The 18302-nt window shown below is 42.4% G+C and overlaps 1 protein-coding gene across 3 annotated transcripts; it reads left to right on the top strand.

Annotated features, from left to right (window-relative positions):
- Nucleotides 1-288: 288 nt before the first annotated feature.
- LOC146970663 (homer protein homolog 3) lies at nt 289-17433 on the top strand. Of its 3 annotated transcripts, none has more exons than XM_085804172.1 (10): nt 289-318; nt 483-531; nt 5410-5566; nt 7073-7204; nt 7975-8079; nt 9050-9162; nt 12523-12679; nt 16367-16474; nt 16585-16665; nt 16786-17433. In XM_085804172.1, exons 2-10 carry the CDS (start codon nt 509-511, stop codon nt 16969-16971), a joined length of 1062 nt encoding a protein of 353 aa, XP_085660298.1. In that variant the 5' UTR covers nt 289-318; nt 483-508; the 3' UTR covers nt 16972-17433. The 3 variants fall into 3 exon arrangements, with proteins under 3 accessions (XP_085660298.1, XP_085660297.1, XP_085660296.1); XM_085804171.1 differs by having other exon boundaries at nt 9029-9162; XM_085804170.1 differs by having other exon boundaries at nt 7975-8091; nt 9032-9162.
- Nucleotides 17434-18302: the final 869 nt, after the last annotated feature.

The raw sequence follows: 18302 nt of genomic DNA, 5'->3' as shown, positions 1-18302 counted from the left end.
CTACTACCCCTGTACCCCTGTACCCCAGCTCTCCGCAGAGGTTGGTCGGTCGGTCGGCAAGACCTCCCCCCACCACCACCACCACTGGTTGACCAGGACAGGACGGTGCTGACACTTTGCAGGTTGCAGCAGGCTGTGTTTGGCGCCTTGCAGTAAAAAACCTGCCCCCCCTGGAGAATACAGCAGGAGTCTCAGCATCTGGTGGTTCAGAGGGAGAGAAAGAGGAGAGGAGAGGGACCGGGACAGGCAGAGAGAGGGAGAGGGAGCAATTACTACTGCCCGAGAACAAGACTCGATAAGGGTTTACATGGAAATGGGGTAAGTGTTGCTGGGTTACATTCAATTAGTCTTAATGAGAAAATTCAGAGTTGGCTGGTCCTGAGTTTGTTTGTGGAACAAACTCTTTCAATGGAATGTATAAAATGCTTTAATTTGTCCTAAAGAGTTGTTTGGTTAATGCTTCAACTGTCTCGTTTCTCCAGAAAAGAAGTCTCAGTCACCTTATAAGATGTTTCCTCACCACAGAGAAAGGTAAGGACATGTTGCCTCTGCAGTTTTGCTTTGTTGTTTTATTTATTTATTATTGAGCAAACAAAACCTCTTATTTCCTGTAGCTACTTGTGACCTTGGGATGCCAACCACACATAAATAAAGTTCCATTTTTAGTGAAGTTGCAGGCAGCACAGAGCAAGGGAACTTGTGTTACACAGCAGCATCCGTGCGCTGATGGGTTTTTTTTTTTAATGCTGCAGCACATCTGGAGCAGTGCTCTGGTTTCTTTTTTCACCCTTGTATTAACACAGATTCAGCAGGTTCATTTCAGACTTGATGAATCTGATCTATCATCAAATCTGTGGGTCTTCATCTTATTTGAACCATAATTCATAGTAATCACTGTGTTAATGAAGCTTTTATTGGAGTTATAAATAATAAAAAAGCTGTTCATTTCTTTCTGCTGATTTGGGAACTGTGCCTAGTAGCACTATAGTCAAGTTTGTTGTCATCATTTGGTTTTGAGGCACTTATGGCATGGGGGTATTAATCTGTAGTAGGACAGCTGTGAACTGCCACAGCCAGTTGTGTTGGCTGCTCACTGAAATCAGATATTGTGGCGCTGCTGTCTGTTAGGTGGATTATTTAGAGACTACACAGTTGCAAGCAGCCACTTCTTTTCTTCCAGCGCGAGCAGGGACTGGAGGTGTGGTACAGACTGAGAGAAATAACTGAGCTTTGCTTTTATTCATTTGGAAATCTGTCCCTCTAATGTTGAACAGCTGCGTATAAAAGATTTAGATCAGATCAGAGGGTGACAGGAGAAACTCAGTAAAGCAGATTGAGGATATTGTGGATTGTTGTAGGCATTAGTGGGGTCTTTCATCCTGAAGTGCAGCCCCCCGACCTCTGTCCAATCACTATGAGGCTTTGTTATACTTAGGCACCCCCATTAAGCCCTGTAGGCCACATCCATCTGCTGAGGATGAAGGTCGAGCCGCTGAAGTTCCCGAAGAAGCGATTGACTGCAAAAAAACACGAGCACATGCTATGTTTTGTACCTCCAGTAGGTGTGTTGCAGGTTTGATTCCTGTGTTCAGGGGTAGGTGAAGTAGTGCATGTTTCTCAGGTGGACGCCATGAGATGCCAGATATTCAGCAGGAGAGAACAGGCACCAAACCTCAGGCAAGGTCAGTGCATGATGGTAACAGGACAACTTTATAATTGAGTGTGGGACCTTTCCACTGCTCCTCATGGGCTGTAACAAACATGTGAGTGTTGGCCTGGCCTCAGTGACATAGTGCTAAATAAAAGTATACAACCTCCATTATAAACAGAGCTCAAACTATTCATTCAGAATATGAATCTAATGCCGATGCTCAATATGAAGATTTGTTATTTTGTAAGAAATTATTTCAAATTTAGCCCTTTAGGGAAATTGCTTGACTTTTCTCCTTTTTTTCTGAGATATTTTTGACTTTGATAATCCTAAAATATATATATTAATATTAAAATACAGGCGTACATGATTATATGTTATATTCTCAGGGATTTCTAGTGTGTTTTCTCTTGAAACACTCATTTATTACATAACTTAAGTGCATCTGCTGGTGCTTGCCTTTTTAAGCCTTTTGTGCTTGCTTTTTTAGCTGCATCAAGTCTTCAAGTGCCTTAAGTGACTTGAGTCAGCGTCAGACTTTTGTAAGACTATTAGTTTGATACAGTTTCGTTTTGTAAACCCATCAGATGCCTTTCACTTCTGCTCCTCATCACTGTGTGTGGCGCTAGTGGCATCAAGCTACATTATCCTCTACTAGCATAAAATACCAGACTCTCTGACCTACAGTAACTGTTTGCAGTGAAGTTGCATTGTGGGTAAATGTAGGTGCCATGCTTTGACAAGAAAGATTCAAGTTTGGAGTAAAACATGAATCTATGAATATATCACTGGTTGTGTTGCATACTCCTTTTAAGAGCTGAGCAATGGAGGACTTTGGGGTAGGATGAGTTCATAGAGGTGCTTTTTTTCTGCAGTTTAAGGGACATACCACCAATTTTATGCATGGTCAGTTAAGTTTAGTTTGCATATGAACAGTACTCATTCTTTACAAATATTTGTTAGTGTATCCTGAGATCAACTTGAGATGTCAAATATCTGGCAAAAAATCTACCTGATAAGCTGGGGGTATGGAGTCTGAAAGATGAGGACAGGGGGGCAGTAAGCAGCTACTTACAATCAGAACAATTACATCGAATTCTTCCACGATGACAGTTCATCACTAGAAAGAGCACACATCACTCCCAGCTTCATCTTAGTATCTCATACAGTCAGACCTCAGAGCAGTGTGTCAGGGTTTGTGGAAACTAAGCAGCAGATCCACTGACAACAGGGGGGATTACTGCGAGATGAGAGGACTTATAGCGCAGGTTATTATCAGACTGGAGAGCCGTCGAAATGCCACTGTTCGTATCAACATCTCCACAGGCAGTCCACAAAACACTGAGCACACTCATCCACATAACGTTAGCGGTTTCTTTTTTGTCATGATCTCCTACGGCGAGAAGACTAACAGAGACCAATACTAGATTTGTGTGTCACTAATGGGGTCAGATATAAATGTGCAGTGACTGGCCAAAATCACACAGTTCTACTGGGAACAGCAACAGCAATTTACAATACAGCATAGAAGACCAAGTGTCCTGGTTTTTTACAATTTCATATTTTAATTAGGCTTTTTGTGCAACATTTAGATGAGATGGAGACGAGCAGGAAAGATATGAGTGAAGAGCAGCGGCACCATGCCCTGATATTACGATCCTTAAGAGTCTAATCAATGTTTGTGTTATCTGTGTGTTGATGCCCATCAGGATTGAGTTAATAATCTGCCTCAATCTGAAGACGCTTCAGAAAGACAGCCTGCACAGTGAACAACTCAGTTCGTTGTTTGCCATACAGTCGGATCTACAGTGCAATACTGAGTCCTGTCTGCCAGCTTCTCTGTTTTGATGTTTTTTTTTTCTGTTGTCAAATGTTTAATCATATATTTTCCTGAAAAAGAGAGGAAAAAAACAGTTGGAACAAACGGAACAATTAGTAGCCTACTTGCATATGTCAAAAATACTGAACATGACGTGGCCTTCATGAGCAGCTTGATGGAATGAGGTGTTTTTTTTTATTTGAGTTGTTGTATGTAGAAGCCGTCATTCATTGTGCTAGAGGTGTGGCTATAGGGACAGTGATGTTGAATGGGTTGCCATGACAATTGGTCCAGTTATCCATGGTGTCAGTCTGGAAGGTAAACCTGTGTAATCTCCTGACTTTTCATCTAGGGACAGACGGCTCAATGCTACAGTGGTTAGCATAGTACTGTTACCACTGGACCTGGGCGCTTTCGAAGTTCTCCCTGTGTCTCTCTATGGGTTCTCCATCCTCCTCCCACAGGCCACAGATGTGCACATTAGGTTGACCGATGACTCTAAAATTTCCCCGTGGGTGGGAGTTTGTGAGGCTGTTAAATAAATCTGCCTTGTGATAGACTGGTAACCTGTCCAGGGTGTGCCCCACCCTCGCCTTATGTCAGCTGGGATTGTCTCCAGCCCCCTGTGACCCTGCATGGGTAAGCGGTATTAGACAATAGATGAATGGATGGATGCAGGGCCGTTGTATAGGGGAGAAAGGTGATGATAATTCTAGGGGCCCAGCGCCCAGTAGTCTAATCTTTTATGACTGATTTTTTTTTTTTTTGCGTTGCGTTGCATTGCGTTGCATTGCGTACAAACTGATGAAGCCCCTTGGATAAGAGGCGAAACGTCTTCCCGGACAAATACAAGTCCAGTTGCCTACGATTCAATTTGCCCAGAAAAAAAAACACGACCTGGATGAATGAGAATATCCATAGACAAAGTAGGCTAAATAAAAAATGATAATACGTAGCCTAAGAAAAAAAAAAGTGGAAAAGTTGGGGGCCCACTTTAGTATTCTTTCAAGGGGCCCAGAATTCCTAGCAACGGCCCTGGATGGATGTCACAAGTTTCATGTTTGCTGTTTTGAGTGAAAACTCTGTGATGAATTGTGAAATGTCATAAACACATTGATGTTCAAGTAAACAGGAACAACTTGACTTTTCATCAAGCACCATAATGAGTTTATAGTTTGAGCAGTAAAATTCGATTGAATACTTAAACTGACCTAACTTTTAAGCGCTATTAGGTCACATGTACTCTGCTGCTTTATTTTATATAAAAAGTGTGGGAATTTCCAGTGCTGTAAATGTTCTGACTTGACTGACCCCAGCTGAAGAGGAGAAGAGAGAGAGACCTTTAACAGTCTTGCCCTTCATACCACATGACGGCGGCTGAAGAACCTCCTCCCAGCACCAGTGACTTTGTTGCTTTGATGTATTTACCTCGTATCCAGGATACATCTCTGCAAACACTGCCAGGAGCAGAGCAGAGGGTGGAGGGTGAACCACTCTGGAGACGGTTCAGAGCGTTTTAGTCAACATCATTTGCCAGTTAAGTCACAGCCCTGTATGGCGACTGGTGAATGACGCAGGAAAAAGTGGAGGAGCGAGCCAAAGGATGATTCCAGCATCTGTCCCCGGATGGCAGAGAGACTGACAGAGATGTCTCATGATGAAAATAACCAAGGATTTCCATTTTGAGCAAAAAAAAAAAAAAGAGCAGGATTGTATGGGTTTAATGGAAGATATTTTTAATGGCCAAGTGCTCAGCTCATGAAAAAAAAAATTTTGTCCAAGATTTTTGTTTTGTTTTGACGATTTTAAAACTTCCTTCTCAACCACTTTACATTCAGTTACTCCTAAACCGTGGTTGACGGGCCTGATGTCTGTGGAGGTAATTGAACTTTGACACCACATCCCATCATCATCGTCATCCCTGTGTTTCCTCCTCCAGGGAGCAGCCGATCTTCAGTGCGCGGGCCCATGTTTTCCAGATCGATCCTGCCACCAAGAGGAACTGGATCCCTGCCAGCAAGCATGCTGTCACCGTGTCCTTCTTCTACGACTCCAACCGTAATGTCTACCGCATCATCAGCGTGGGCGGGACCAAGGTGAGACAGAGGAAAGTGGCCAAAGTTTTTAAATTAACAAGACATATAGTTCCACAGTTTGGTTACCAGGCATAATGTAAAATGATGTATATATTTTTTGTAGTTTTCTTGAAATAGTGTTACTCTGATTGATTCCCATTGAAGCTGGTGGCCTTGGCTTTTTCAGTGTTTGTAACAAAGCCAGAAAAACAGCAGCTTCACCGTGACTTTACTCTATGAGGCTAAGAAATGTGCAACAAACAAAACCAAAATGAAAACAAATCAGCAGCCCAAGCATCTTTGTGGCAGGCCTGTGGATTTAGATTACGAGGAAGAGGCCACATCAAGCACTGGAGTGAAGGGGGGTGGCGGTGGTGCGGTCTATCTGATCTCTTCTTAGCACCTCTGGTCTGACCCACATTTCTGCCTCCCAGAAGGCAGTGCGGGGTGGCAGTTGGTTGTTCAGCAGCCCAATCCTGCCAGGACTGGTGTCTGCCTCCAGAATAATCTTCACTGCTGTCGCCACCGTCCAACATGTTATGTCAAACCGTAGAAACGCCGACTGCAGGGTTCATGTAATCATTGGTCGGACGAGAAAAAGGAGGAAAAAGCTTCCTCCCAAGCTGCCTGTGCCCCATAAGGCCAGGATTTTAACTCAGTCCCGTTATTGTAACGCTGGAGATGACGCAAAAAGGTTTATAAATAGGTCTGTTCTAATGTTTTTTTTCCTTGTGTGCTCAGGGGGAACGAGGTGGCTTCAGTCACCTCCCTGAGAATGAGGTGATGAACCTGGTGGATTTACCGTGTTTGTGTAACTTTACCGCTGCCAATCTCTGTGGCAGAAATATAATTGAAATTTGCCTCTGCCTTCACTTTGAACAATAAGAGGTGGTGATGTTGGCGGAGCTCTGGTTTTGCGATCATGTTCGAAACAGTCGCTTTTAAAAAGAGCAAACATGTCTCAGAGGAGAACGAGCTGATAGCAAGTGATACCAGTGGAGAATTAATGCTGCATAAATGTCACAGGAACTTCAGATGTTTTCTTGTGTTCCTCAGTTTTCCAGCAGGTGAAACATAAAGTTATCTCTGTATTGATGGGGTAAAATTATGCTGTAAAACGATGATCTAAAGATAGGATTTTAACCGGAACTAAAATCAGGTGTAAAATAGAAACATGTCTGTCAGAAACAAGAATATTTTCTATTTAGTCATAACCTTTGCACCTATAAGATAATTAAAGAATAAAAGAGACCCTCTCCTGACTACACAGCTTTTAACAAAAAAGAAGAAAAAAAAGACACATAACTGTCACTTTTCACTGAGCCTCTCACTCCCATGATAACTTTGTTTCTGCTGCTGAACTCCCAGAATTCTCTGCTCTGTGGACCCTCATCTAATGGGATGATCCATTCTGTTTTATTTTTGCTTTGTTTTGCCTGCTTTTATGGTGTAAAGCACAAAAGTGCTCTATAAATAAAGTCTGATTGATTGATTGATTAATTGATTGATTGGTCTCTGTATCTGCAGGCAATTATCAACTGCACCGTTACACCCAGTATGACATTCACCAAGACGTCCCAGAAGTTTGGTCAGTGGGCAGACAGCAGGGCCAACACTGTCTACGGTCTGGGTTTTGCCACAGAGCAACAGCTGCATCAGGTAAATAATAAGATGACGAAGTCAGCAGAAGTTAAAGGGATAGTAGCATTTTTTTTTAAAGTGGGGTTGTATGATCTACAAATAGCCCTTAAGTACTTTAATTTCAGTAGCAGACTCTCTGCACTCCTCCCGTTAGCAACGCCAGCCCATAGCCCTGCCCAGAGATTTACAACATACATTGTTGTGAATGGACCCAAAGAAACGACCTATTTTCGCGGCCTAAAAGAGGTTTTATGTGAAAAAAAAATACACAGTTCCATTGTTCGCTATAATATAATTTTTTCAAGCCCCCTCAAAGTGCAGGAAAAATGCAGTTTTTATTTGGACCTAACCAACTCACATATCCCTCCGGCCCAGGGTTAGCGCCCGCCGATCAGCAGTTGGTTAGGTCCAAATAAAAACTGCGTTTTTCCTGCACTTTGAAGGGCTGGAAAAAATTATATTATAGTGAACAATGGAACTGTGTATTTTTTTTTCAGGTAAAACCTCTTTTAGGCCGCGAAAATAGGCCGTTTCTTTGGGTCCATTCACAACACTGTATGTTGTAAATCTCTGGGCAGGGCTATGGGCTGGTGTTGCTAACGGGAGGAGTGCAGAGAGTCTTCTACTGCAATTAAAGCACTTAGGGGCTATTTGTAGATCATACAACCCCACTTTAAAAAAAATGCTACTATCCCTTTAAGGCGCTGAAACTTTTTCACTCAGCCCTACAGTCAAAGTTGTAAAACAGTTTATCACTTGTTCCCCTGTTTTGTTTTGTTTTTGTGAAGTTCTCCGAAAAATTTAAGGAGGTGAAAGATGCAGCTCGTCTGGCTCGAGAAAAGTCGCAGGATAAAGAACTGGCCAACACGGCGCTGAGCATCGCTGCTCCTCAGGTGAGCTCTGCTCTTTCAGCAAACAAACATAAACATGAAAGTAGAGCACGACACTGCAGGTGTCAGGCGGAGAGTCTAAACATCCAGCCGTGCTTTTTATTTTTTGCATTGTGAGCGCAGGTCAAGGTCAGATGAACGTACCTGTGTTACTTCGCTGCAGTTCAGCTGTTAGACGGGGCCGCTGTGATTGAATCAAAGGTGGGACGGAGGGAAAAGAAAAGAAAAGCAAAAGAAAGATGAGCTGGGTCACTTGTCTCGGAGGGAAGAGAAAGTGAGCAAAACTAGGACGGTGGTAAAATTATCCCGTGCTGCTCAGCAGAGCACCTCAGCCGCATTTTCTACACCCACTGCCACTGAGCCTCCATCTCAAACACTGTAATGATGAAAATGTAATCAGCCCAGGGCTCTTTTGATCAATAGAGAATAATTACCCATCAGTCACATCTGCTTGGTCATGAGGAACATGCCCGTTTCCTTTTAATTCTACAGCTGAACACATTCCAAGTGATGTCCCTCACTCCGCATCTTTATCGATTTAATGAACACATTGGAGAAGCCAAAGCTCCAGAAAATTGCCAGCTACGTCAATTAATTGTACTTGATTCCTGCTAAGTGGCAGTGTGTCGCATAACTGGTCATACAGCCAAGTGCAGTGTGACTCCGACTGTGGTATTCTCTGTCATTACGTACGGTGTGTGTGCTTTGTGCTAAACTGTTTCTTTGTCTGTTTTTCTACCTGATGGATTTACCCTCTAGTTCTCACAGGTGAGTCTTTCATTATTGTTTTTAGAAAGAGTCTCTGGAAGTGATTTTAAGCACAAAAAATACAATCAGTGTGCAAATACACAAGAAAAGTATTTTTTTCTTTTTGTGTGTGTGTGTGTGCGTGTGTGTGTGTGCGTGTGCGTGTGCCTTATTGGGAGAGTACATTTACTGATGTGTTTCTCAGGACCTCTCGGATGAACTCCAGTCTCCACCTGTGATGTGTGTGAATGGACCGGAGGACAAGCTGTTCCGCAGTCAAAGCGCGGACATCACCCTGTCTTCTGAGAAGGAGCGTATTAAAAAGATGCTCTCTGAAGGGTAACTGAGTTACACACACACACACACACACACACACACACACACACACACACACACACACACACACACTCACACACACACAGAGAATAGAAACCAAAGAGACGACAAACTTCTTCTGATGTGAGTCCAATTTCTTGATTAGAAACAAGAGGTTCAACCTTTCATATGTAAACTGTTATTGCTTCATCCATTGCTCATGAACATTCACCTCATGGCTTTCATCAGTGGATGGAGTTGCTACCTTGGAGTTGTCATGGAGATGGTTGAGTTGCTGTCACCTGACCTGAGGTGATAACCATCTCTGACATCTGAGCAAACTCCTGATGTCGCTGAGAGCTCCAGGGAACGGTCTGTGTCAGATGAAGCTGTGGTTTAATGTGTGATATATCACTATTAGTTTATCAGAGTGTAGTATCTTAAAAAGAGTATAGGCCAATATTCTGGAAAATACATTTTTTCGTGTGAGCAAGACGAGAAGGCTGATGGCACACGTGACTTTTCAAAATGAAGCTTAAATGTCATGGTGTTGACATTTATAAACTCTGAATCCCATTGTTCAGATGATATACTGTAAATCGCTCTTGAGTCAGAGAAATAATTGAAGACTTTTTGCACATCTACCACATTATGTGATTTATTTATTTATTTTTAATTATTAGTTAATCCCCTTATGATGGTGCCAATATTCACACTATTTGAAAAATATACACTATTGACACAGAGGAACACATTTTTGAGGTTGTTGCACATTTCATGTGATCAATACAACTGATCACATTGGAGCAGGTAATGCGTTACCTTTGACTCCCACCTCCGCAGCGGTGTGGCTGATGGCTCCGTTTGTTTAAGTTGCAGAGGACATGAAGAAATGACTCAGACATAGCATCAACTGAGGCTAGTAATAAACATCCATTCACTCAGTCCTTTGAGCCACACACACAATGCTTTTTCCATCCTACAGTTCAGTTATTACAACAGAAAGCTGCCTCTGAATGGTTACCATGGTAAACTGTTGCCATGTGACCACCTCAAGCTTTGGAGATGTAGAGGCAAAGGATCAGAGATGGAGAGTGGCTGGTCTTTACTACAAATGATTGAAATCAACATTGATCTGTAGATCTCTTACGTATGTCTCATGCAGTTTTAGGAAACGTGTACAGTAGATGCTGCTATAAAGCACAAATATCTTAGATTTAGTGATCAGCTTAGTTAAAGGGATACTTCATCCAAAATCGATAATTCACCAATTTTCTATTCACCGTCATGCCAAGGAAGGGTTTGGAGACCTTTCAGAGTCATCAAAACGCTTTTGGAGTTCCAGGGAGGGTCGGGCTGGTAACGGATTTTCATATAATGGCGGCGGATAGAGTTCACTTTTGAATCGTCCAAAACACACACTATGTAACATCCTCCTCCAAATACCTCCATACTGACCCAAGTGTCCTGAAGCCGCGACATAAAAAAAAACGTGATCTCTGTTTTTAGCCTTGTGGCTCTATTGATGTTTGTGCGCATGCGTGAGATTTGCTGCGAGATGTTCGTTCGTCGTTGTAAACCATTGGATGTATGATGTAAACATGGAAAAACGTCTCCCGGCAAATCTCGCACATGTGCACAAACATCAACAGAGCCACTGGGAGCTACTACTACAACAAGGCTAAAAACAGAGATAAAATACATTTTTTCCAAACAACTTTTTCATGTCGTGGCTTCAGGACACTTGTTGGATGTTTCATAGTGTGTGTTTTGGACGATTCAAAAGCACTATCCGCCGCCATTATATGAAAATCCGTTGCCAGCCGGACCCCCCCGGAACTCCAAAAGTGTTTTTGTTGCCTCCAAAAGTTCTCCAAACCCTTCCTTAGCCATGACGGTGAGTAGAAAATTGGCGAATTATCGATTTTGGGTGAAGTATCCCTTTAAAGACATGTCAGCACTCAAAATTAGTGTTGTGTCCTCTGATAAAGATCACCTTTAATAGTCAGCCTTGCAGGGTTACTCTGTTTGGTCTTGTTTGGGTATTTTAATGAGCCTAACTTTGCTCTGTAACAGAACCGGTAAGTAGAGCCTCCCCCTGGGCTGCTCTTGTCTGAGCAGCCTCCAAAGCTGCTCCAGTGGCCTGGTGCTTGTGTTAAACAGGCCTGCAGTGTTTCATCGTGTCGTTAAGTTTTGGCAGCAGGAAACTTTTGCTCTTATGCAACAAGCCATAGTATGTGCTGTGTTTCCTACGTGTTTAACAGTAAACTCGGAGGGCCCTACATGCCATGGATATAGACAAGATGTTTATAAGATGACGTTTTCATTCCAAGTGAAGAAACTGTAATCGGTGAAATCAATCTGTGCCATCTGGAATGAAAACCTGGTTAACTAGGTGTGTTACAGTCACTTAGGACTCCACCTAATGGACTTTATCCAAAGTCTATTATTGTTTGTAATTAAATGGAGATGGGTGTTCATAAAACATGTTGAAACATGTTGGTTCACAGGGTTCCCATCCTGGAAAACCTGGAAAACACATGAAAAATTAGGAAAAAAGTCAAATATCCTGGAAAAGCATAAGTTGTCCTGGAAAATTATTTATCACATTGTGACATCAGCTAACAGAGCTCTATCTATTTGACTTTTTCAGACCCTACTAAGAGCCTAGTTAGAAAACTAGAGGCTTTGAGTTGTTGAGTGTTTCCATGTATTTCAACTTCAAGATGAGGGTTGCATGTTTTTGCATTGTTCTATGATGAATTTGCGATAATTTCTAGCATGTAAGAGATTATTTCATAGATAAGTCAGAGCCACAGACTGCACATCTTTAAATCAGACTTATGAGAGAGGAATAAACATAGAAACAAACTTGTTAAATGTACAAAATAAAATACAACTGTCAAAAAGAACACTTCTCTAAAAAGCATGAATAGGACGGGGGATGTGTTAGTGTATGGTGTGTTAACATGTCTGTCAGACTGTAGCAGCTGAAAATGTCCTGGCTTCAGGTTCTTGGTCTACAGGACACACTGCATAGCACTTACACCCAGTCCTAACCACAGTGGCCAACCCATGGCCCTTGGCTGCATGTCATCTCTCTCTATTTCCCCAGCCTCCCTATGTCTCTCTCTATTTCCATAAAATCAAAAGTGAAAACGGTAGCTTTCTACCCTATTCTACCCTATTTCTACCCTATTACTGTAGAAAATGTTCAGATTCACACTCAACACTTTCATGACTCCTCGTCCATGTTGCTTCATGTCATGTATAATGGTAATGTACCACATAAGTCATGTTATCATATGACTAATGTTCACAGTGTTTTATTTATAATGCAGTCGTATGTACCACTGGTTTACAGTTTGTTGTTTGTGTTTTCAGGTCTATTTGTGAGATGAACCTGGAAGCTGAGCTCTTCACCCTGCAGGACAGCAACTCCAAGCTGGTGGCAGCTTTGCACGAGGCTAATGCTAATGTGGAACAGTGGAAGAAACAGCTGGTGGCCTATCAGGAGGAGACGGAGAGGCTGCGAGATCAGGTGGGCCTTTACCTTATTCAGCCTGGCACTTAGGCACCGAGGGCACATTCAGGATGTTCTGTCTAAGTACTGTATGTTCACCCAGGTCACTGAATTAGCCTTTTATCCAAAATATTTACTGAAATGGAAAAATCACCACCAGAACTTCATATCAGCCGTCTCCTAAACACTATATAGACTAATATCCCTGTGTTTATTTAAAGCAGAAGTAAGCAATATTTTTGTGTTAATATAAGTCTTAAATAGTTCTATCTTCCGACAGCAATCACTTACATAGAGTGTTTGGACCGAAACACGGGTCTCTCAGTCACTCTGCTCTGCTCTGAGCCGAGGAGAAAACTTTTCTCGTATCCTACAAGTTTTATCCAATGAGGAGAGAGAACGGCATGAAGGGCTGTGTGTGTGCAGCCAAGGGATGCGCCTGAATGTGGTGACATAGGGACGAGGACCAATAGATCCATGACGAGGGTGGGGGCTGCTAACTCCATCGGCTGACAAGACGTTATGGTGCGTTCAAGGCAACCCGTAACTCGTGTTTTTCAGACCTGTGAAGTGGTACCAGTTCGATCTGGTACGAGTTCACGGGTCGGAAGTTACGAGTGGCCGTTGTAGTGACTTTCACAGGTAAAACAGGTCGGAAAAACACGAGTGGGTTGCCTGGAACGCTACAAAGTCGTAAGTTGTGACTTGAAGCTGTAATTTACGGTTTCAAAAGCCTGCCTGGAACGCAGCATTAGCCAAAACGACCGGATCGCTTACTTCTGCTTTAAAAGACAAATCCTAGAGAGTAAATCATCGAACTGAAAGTAATTGAATACATCTTGTTTTGTATCTTGAATTAGTTTTGCTCTTTTTTTAAATAACTACCGGTACATGGATGCTCAGTCTAGGGAGTCAGTTTGATGAACTCAATGGTTAAGAGTTTTGGAAAGCGAAGTGTTTTCACACTACATTTCGCATGAGCCTCCGCACGCACGGTGAAATTCTTGGACCGGCGGAAGACGGACGAAAGCGAAAAGAATGTTTTTCAAAACAAGAATGAAAGTCGGAGGTTCAAAGACGATCAGATACCGTCGTAGTTCCGACCATAAACAACGATTCAGCAGCGTTATTCCCATGACCTGCCGGGCAGTGTCCGCGAAACAGAAAGTAGGAAATGCTGGGCGAGCCGACCACTAATAATAATAACAAAATAACAATAAAGACAAAGCGATATATTTATCGAAAATGGACCCATTAACAAATGAGGGTAGCATAGATTCATCCACATTAATATGAGACGTTTTTATAACCAAATACAAACTCCTCGTTGTCCCTTTTAAGGTTAGTAACTGAGTATCACATTTACAAATCAATGACTATTGCATTAACAATTTTGGTTGATAAATATTAAATTGATCAGCATCAGTAGACCCCAGTCAGGTATGTTTCCATTGTCAAAAGGTAAATTGCAAACTTTTAACGTTCTCATAGGTTCTGTATGCCTACACCCAAGAAACTATACCCTGCCTCCCCCAGTGCATGCTGGGATAGGCTCCAGGCTGTGGACCCAGAGCAGGAGAAGCGGTTTGGGTTGAGGGACGTTCGATGGATGGATCAAAGCTTTTTAGAAACATAGGCCTCAGCGCAGTGTTTCTAGTTCCAGAGGAGCCTGAAGAAAAGGATCAGTTCAAGCACAGTTTGTTAATGAGAAACTAAATTGGGCCAAAAAAGCAATTCATGTATTATTGAGTCAAACACTGAAAAGTAGTTGTTCCCTCCTGTGGCTCCTGAAGTCCTTTGGCCTTCATGTGCAGCCAAGTCCTTGTTCATTGCACCTGCAGGGCTGAAGCTGATGGTTAAGGTCGCACCCAATTATCAATGCTGGAGGAGTGAGGTTTCGTGACGAGAACAGACTCTCAGATTATCACAGAAGAAAATCCTCCCTCAAACAAGAGCAAAGTGAAGCTGACGGGACTCACTCTGTAATGACAGTTCTCTGCAGAGAAAGGTCGTGCAGGTTTTTGATTGGCCCGTCCGTCGCTTTCACACAGTTAAACCGCTTGGTTTATGAAGTATCGAGAGAAAGAAGGAACGAGGCAGTGAGGCGGGAAACACACTTCATCATTCTCTGACTGACTCGAGCTGCAGGCATTTCCCCTGCAAAGCTTTAATCAGGGTGTTCTCTGCTGGTTGAACAGGTTCACTGCTGTATGCACACAGCAATGTCACATTTGGCCACAAGGGAGTTGGGTGTACGTTCACTGAGCCTCAGGGGGGTTTTACACTTGAATTACCTTTCAGGTTCCAGTGGATGCAGATGCCCCCCCCCCCCCCAAAAAAAAAAAATGTATCAATAAAAGGTATTTTCACTTTTGCTGGTAGCTGATTCCTCAAGGAATGACCTCACCTCAGGCTGGCAATTACAAACCTCGCCGATTCAACGTTTTAATACCTTGATCCTTTTCCATTATAGCCTGGCTTTTCAGTATCGATCCTTGCTATTGAATGCTCCAGCAATCGTCTGTTTTAACCATTTTGCTCCAAATGAATTCATGGGAGTGAGGACCCTGTTTCCTTCAGCCCAAGTTCTTGTTCGCTATATCAGAGGAAGGGGACCAGGTGGCTGAAAATGGTTCACGTCTCTGGGGTGGTGTGAGACGGAGAGGGGTTTATAGGACAGCAATATCCTACTTTCAATGCCCCAGTTAGGAAAAAATGAAAAATCACCAGAGGGAGCTGGCATCTACTCGGTTCTCCTTTTTTTTTTTTCTTCGTCTTCTTCTTTCTAGTGTAAACCATACATGGTTTAAAATAATCCAGCCCCTCTCTGTCAGACAGAGGGGCATTTTTACAGGAGTCCTTTTGTTTGTCTCTGATTCATGGGGCCCAGATGACACTGGAGAAAAACCAGATAAAATTTAATGTATGTCATGCTGAAAATTCTCACAAAAAAAACTACATCCTGTGGAAAATTGACATGTCATATGTCTAGTCTTGTCCAGGTAATATGTGTTTCCTGTTTTGTGTGTAGACTATAAAATCACTGATACTTCTTTTTAAAGGCTTCGAAGAATTACAGCAATACAGCACAATGTTTTTATAACGTGCTAGTAAATCCATTATAGATTCCAAAATTGTAAATGACTAATTGACTACATAAAATTTAACACTGACTAAGTGAAAAATTAAAAGAGAGGCAGGTTCCATTTGGCCTTTATACCATCTACATTTATTTGAAATAGAATAGTAGATTTATGTAGCACTTTTTCAAAAAATTAAATGCCTTTAAAATAAAAGCATTTATCAAGGAAATATCAAAGCAGGCAGGCAAGTAACAAACCCAAGAGCAAAATAGAAGTGGAAAAAAATCACAAATTACATTAAAATTGAGCAAAATATCCCACTGTAGGGTCTGGAGTGCCACTCTGGGAATAACTGAAAAGGTTATGTTAATGTCATCTACGCCTCATTTTTGGGCATTTTGCTTTTATTCTAAATGCAACACTGAGGGATAGGCAGGAAAGTTAGGGAGATAATAGAGGGGATGACATGCAGCAAAGGGCCGAGGCTGCTGTGGTAAGGACCAGGTTCATGTGGTACGAGTCCTACCAGGTGAGCCTCCGTCATCTAGGCCTAAATCCTTTAAGACCAGTGAATTCTGTGGTGGATCTGAGAGTGACAAAACGTCTACGTGTGTGTTGTAAGGTGGCTGATCTGGAGGCCCATGGAGGCCACGGCCCCAGTGATCTGCTGAAGGATGAGCTTACCCAGTCTCTGGAGGAGCTGGAGGCCCTGCTGAAGGCCAAAGATGAGGTTGGTGCTTCAGTTTTCCATTTTCTCATCAGCTGATGTTGGAGGAGGAAAACTACCATGTTCGTTACAGGTGTCCCTGAACTCACATGGGCCTTTTTATTCTTTTCCAGGAGATCCACATTTTGCAAAGCAAGAAAGCAGAGTACCATGAAATGGAGCACGACAGGGATGAGGCTATGCACAGATTACGGGTAGGAGTTTGATTATAGCAGCATTGTGGTATGCTTTCATAAATTCTGTATGTATTTGTGGAGTAGTAGTTAAATAATGGGTTGTTTTTAAAACTTCCCTGTTGTCCTCTTTCTCTGCAGGAGATGGAGATGCGTAATTCAGACTTGGAGCGGCGAATCCAGAACACGGAGCAGAACCTGAGTAACTCTCTGGAGGAACGGGATCGCATGGACAATGAGATCCAGAGGGCAATCGAAATTCTGGACATCAAGATCTTTGACCTTAATGACCTTCGCCAGAGCCTGGTCAAGCTTATCGACAAGTAAGAAGGGGGAAGAAAAAAAACACACACACACAATCCATGAGAGAGCTGGATCAGGGGACAGGGCTGAGTTTGTTGTAGCCATGGCAGCAGGCGGTAAACAAAACAAGATGGCGCTGGCTGGTCCCTGTCCCCCTCAAGCACAAGAACCACCTCGGCTGCAGGAAGGGTACTCCATGTCTGTGTTGCAGCAGAGGCTGTGCTGTACTCAACATCATACTGTAGGTGTTGGCCTATAAGCAGCAGCATATACTACATGGTATTGCTTGTCCAATCTAATGTAACGCTTCATGTTGCTTTCAAGGGTAACATTCAATGCAATAAACCAACTTTAAGGTAAGTGCTTAACAGTGCTAGACATTTAATATCCAGAACTGGTGCTTGTAGTTTTTCATAAGTATGACTTTTGTATTAAAAAAAAAAAAAAAAAGCAATGCAGTGTCAATATGAATGATAAGAGGCCTTGTTTTTTTCAACTGACTGGTGATATTTAAACATTTCTACAACAAAATGAGAAAGAAAAGTTATACTCAGAAAACAAAAGAGCGCACAAGACAAAATCACCTTTAAGAGATTTGCCTACTTAACAACTTGCATAGGTCTAATTATTACTGAATTAGTGTAGCCGATGTCATATCTGGCCCTCTGCGTTGTGTTTCTCATGGCCTGCCCTAGGTGGGATTCGATCCCACAACCTCCCGCACCGGAGGCGACGATGCTAACCTCTTCGCCAAGAGGTTGACGACCACATGGTGGGTTGGTTAGCACGTCTTTTATGGGTGGAGTGAGTGCACATCCGTTACATTAGCAATCAATAAAGTTGGATTTCTGCAGAGAAAAATTTGTGTATGGTCTTGTAGTGACCCATGCATCATCTAGCAGCTATTATGTTGTAAAAAAAAACAAGAGTGGAGTGGGGTACAGAGTGACACGACGTCGTGTTTTGCCACAGGAGTATGACAACAATGACATGTTAAAAAAAAAAAACCAGTATGCTAATAGTGTTTGATATTAGGGGGCAGCATGGACACACAACTTGAATTTAAAGAGTAGATCTGAATATTGACACCAAAGATCAAATGTTCTGAGCAGAGTCGTTGATAAGGTCTTTCAGCAGCTTGTCTATTAACTCACCCTCATCTAAGCTCGTTTTAGGGAGCCTTAAGTCTAAAGTAAGTTACAGTACTTCTTAAGTCCGTGTTTGTAGATATTACACAATTAAAATTAGGATAAATAAGTGTTTTCGGAATGATACATGAATCAATAATGCTACAGTAATTAATGAGTAACCATAAGAAATAAAAGCCATCACTTAGTCTTACAGATAAGTTTAAC

The sequence above is a fragment of the Trachurus japonicus genome, chromosome 17, assembly GCF_045865225.1.
Source record: "Trachurus japonicus isolate A0001 chromosome 17, Traja_1.0".
Taxonomy (NCBI): Eukaryota; Metazoa; Chordata; class Actinopteri; order Carangiformes; family Carangidae; genus Trachurus; species Trachurus japonicus.
The sequence above is the reverse complement of the archived record's forward strand: the minus strand, read 5'-3'. Positions and strand labels throughout refer to the sequence as shown.

What these genes read in the sequence shown, in the direction of transcription:
- LOC146970663 (XM_085804170.1), top strand. Translation starts at nt 509, where the DNA reads ATGTTTCCTCACCACAGAGAAAG. An exon ending in TTTCCTCACCACAGAGAAAG is followed by an intron (nt 532 to 5,409) that starts GTAAGGACATGT and finishes TTCCTCCTCCAG; the next exon opens with GGAGCAGCCGATCTTCAGTG. An exon ending in AAAAAGATGCTCTCTGAAGG is followed by an intron (nt 9,163 to 12,522) that starts GTAACTGAGTTA and finishes TTGTGTTTTCAG; the next exon opens with GTCTATTTGTGAGATGAACC.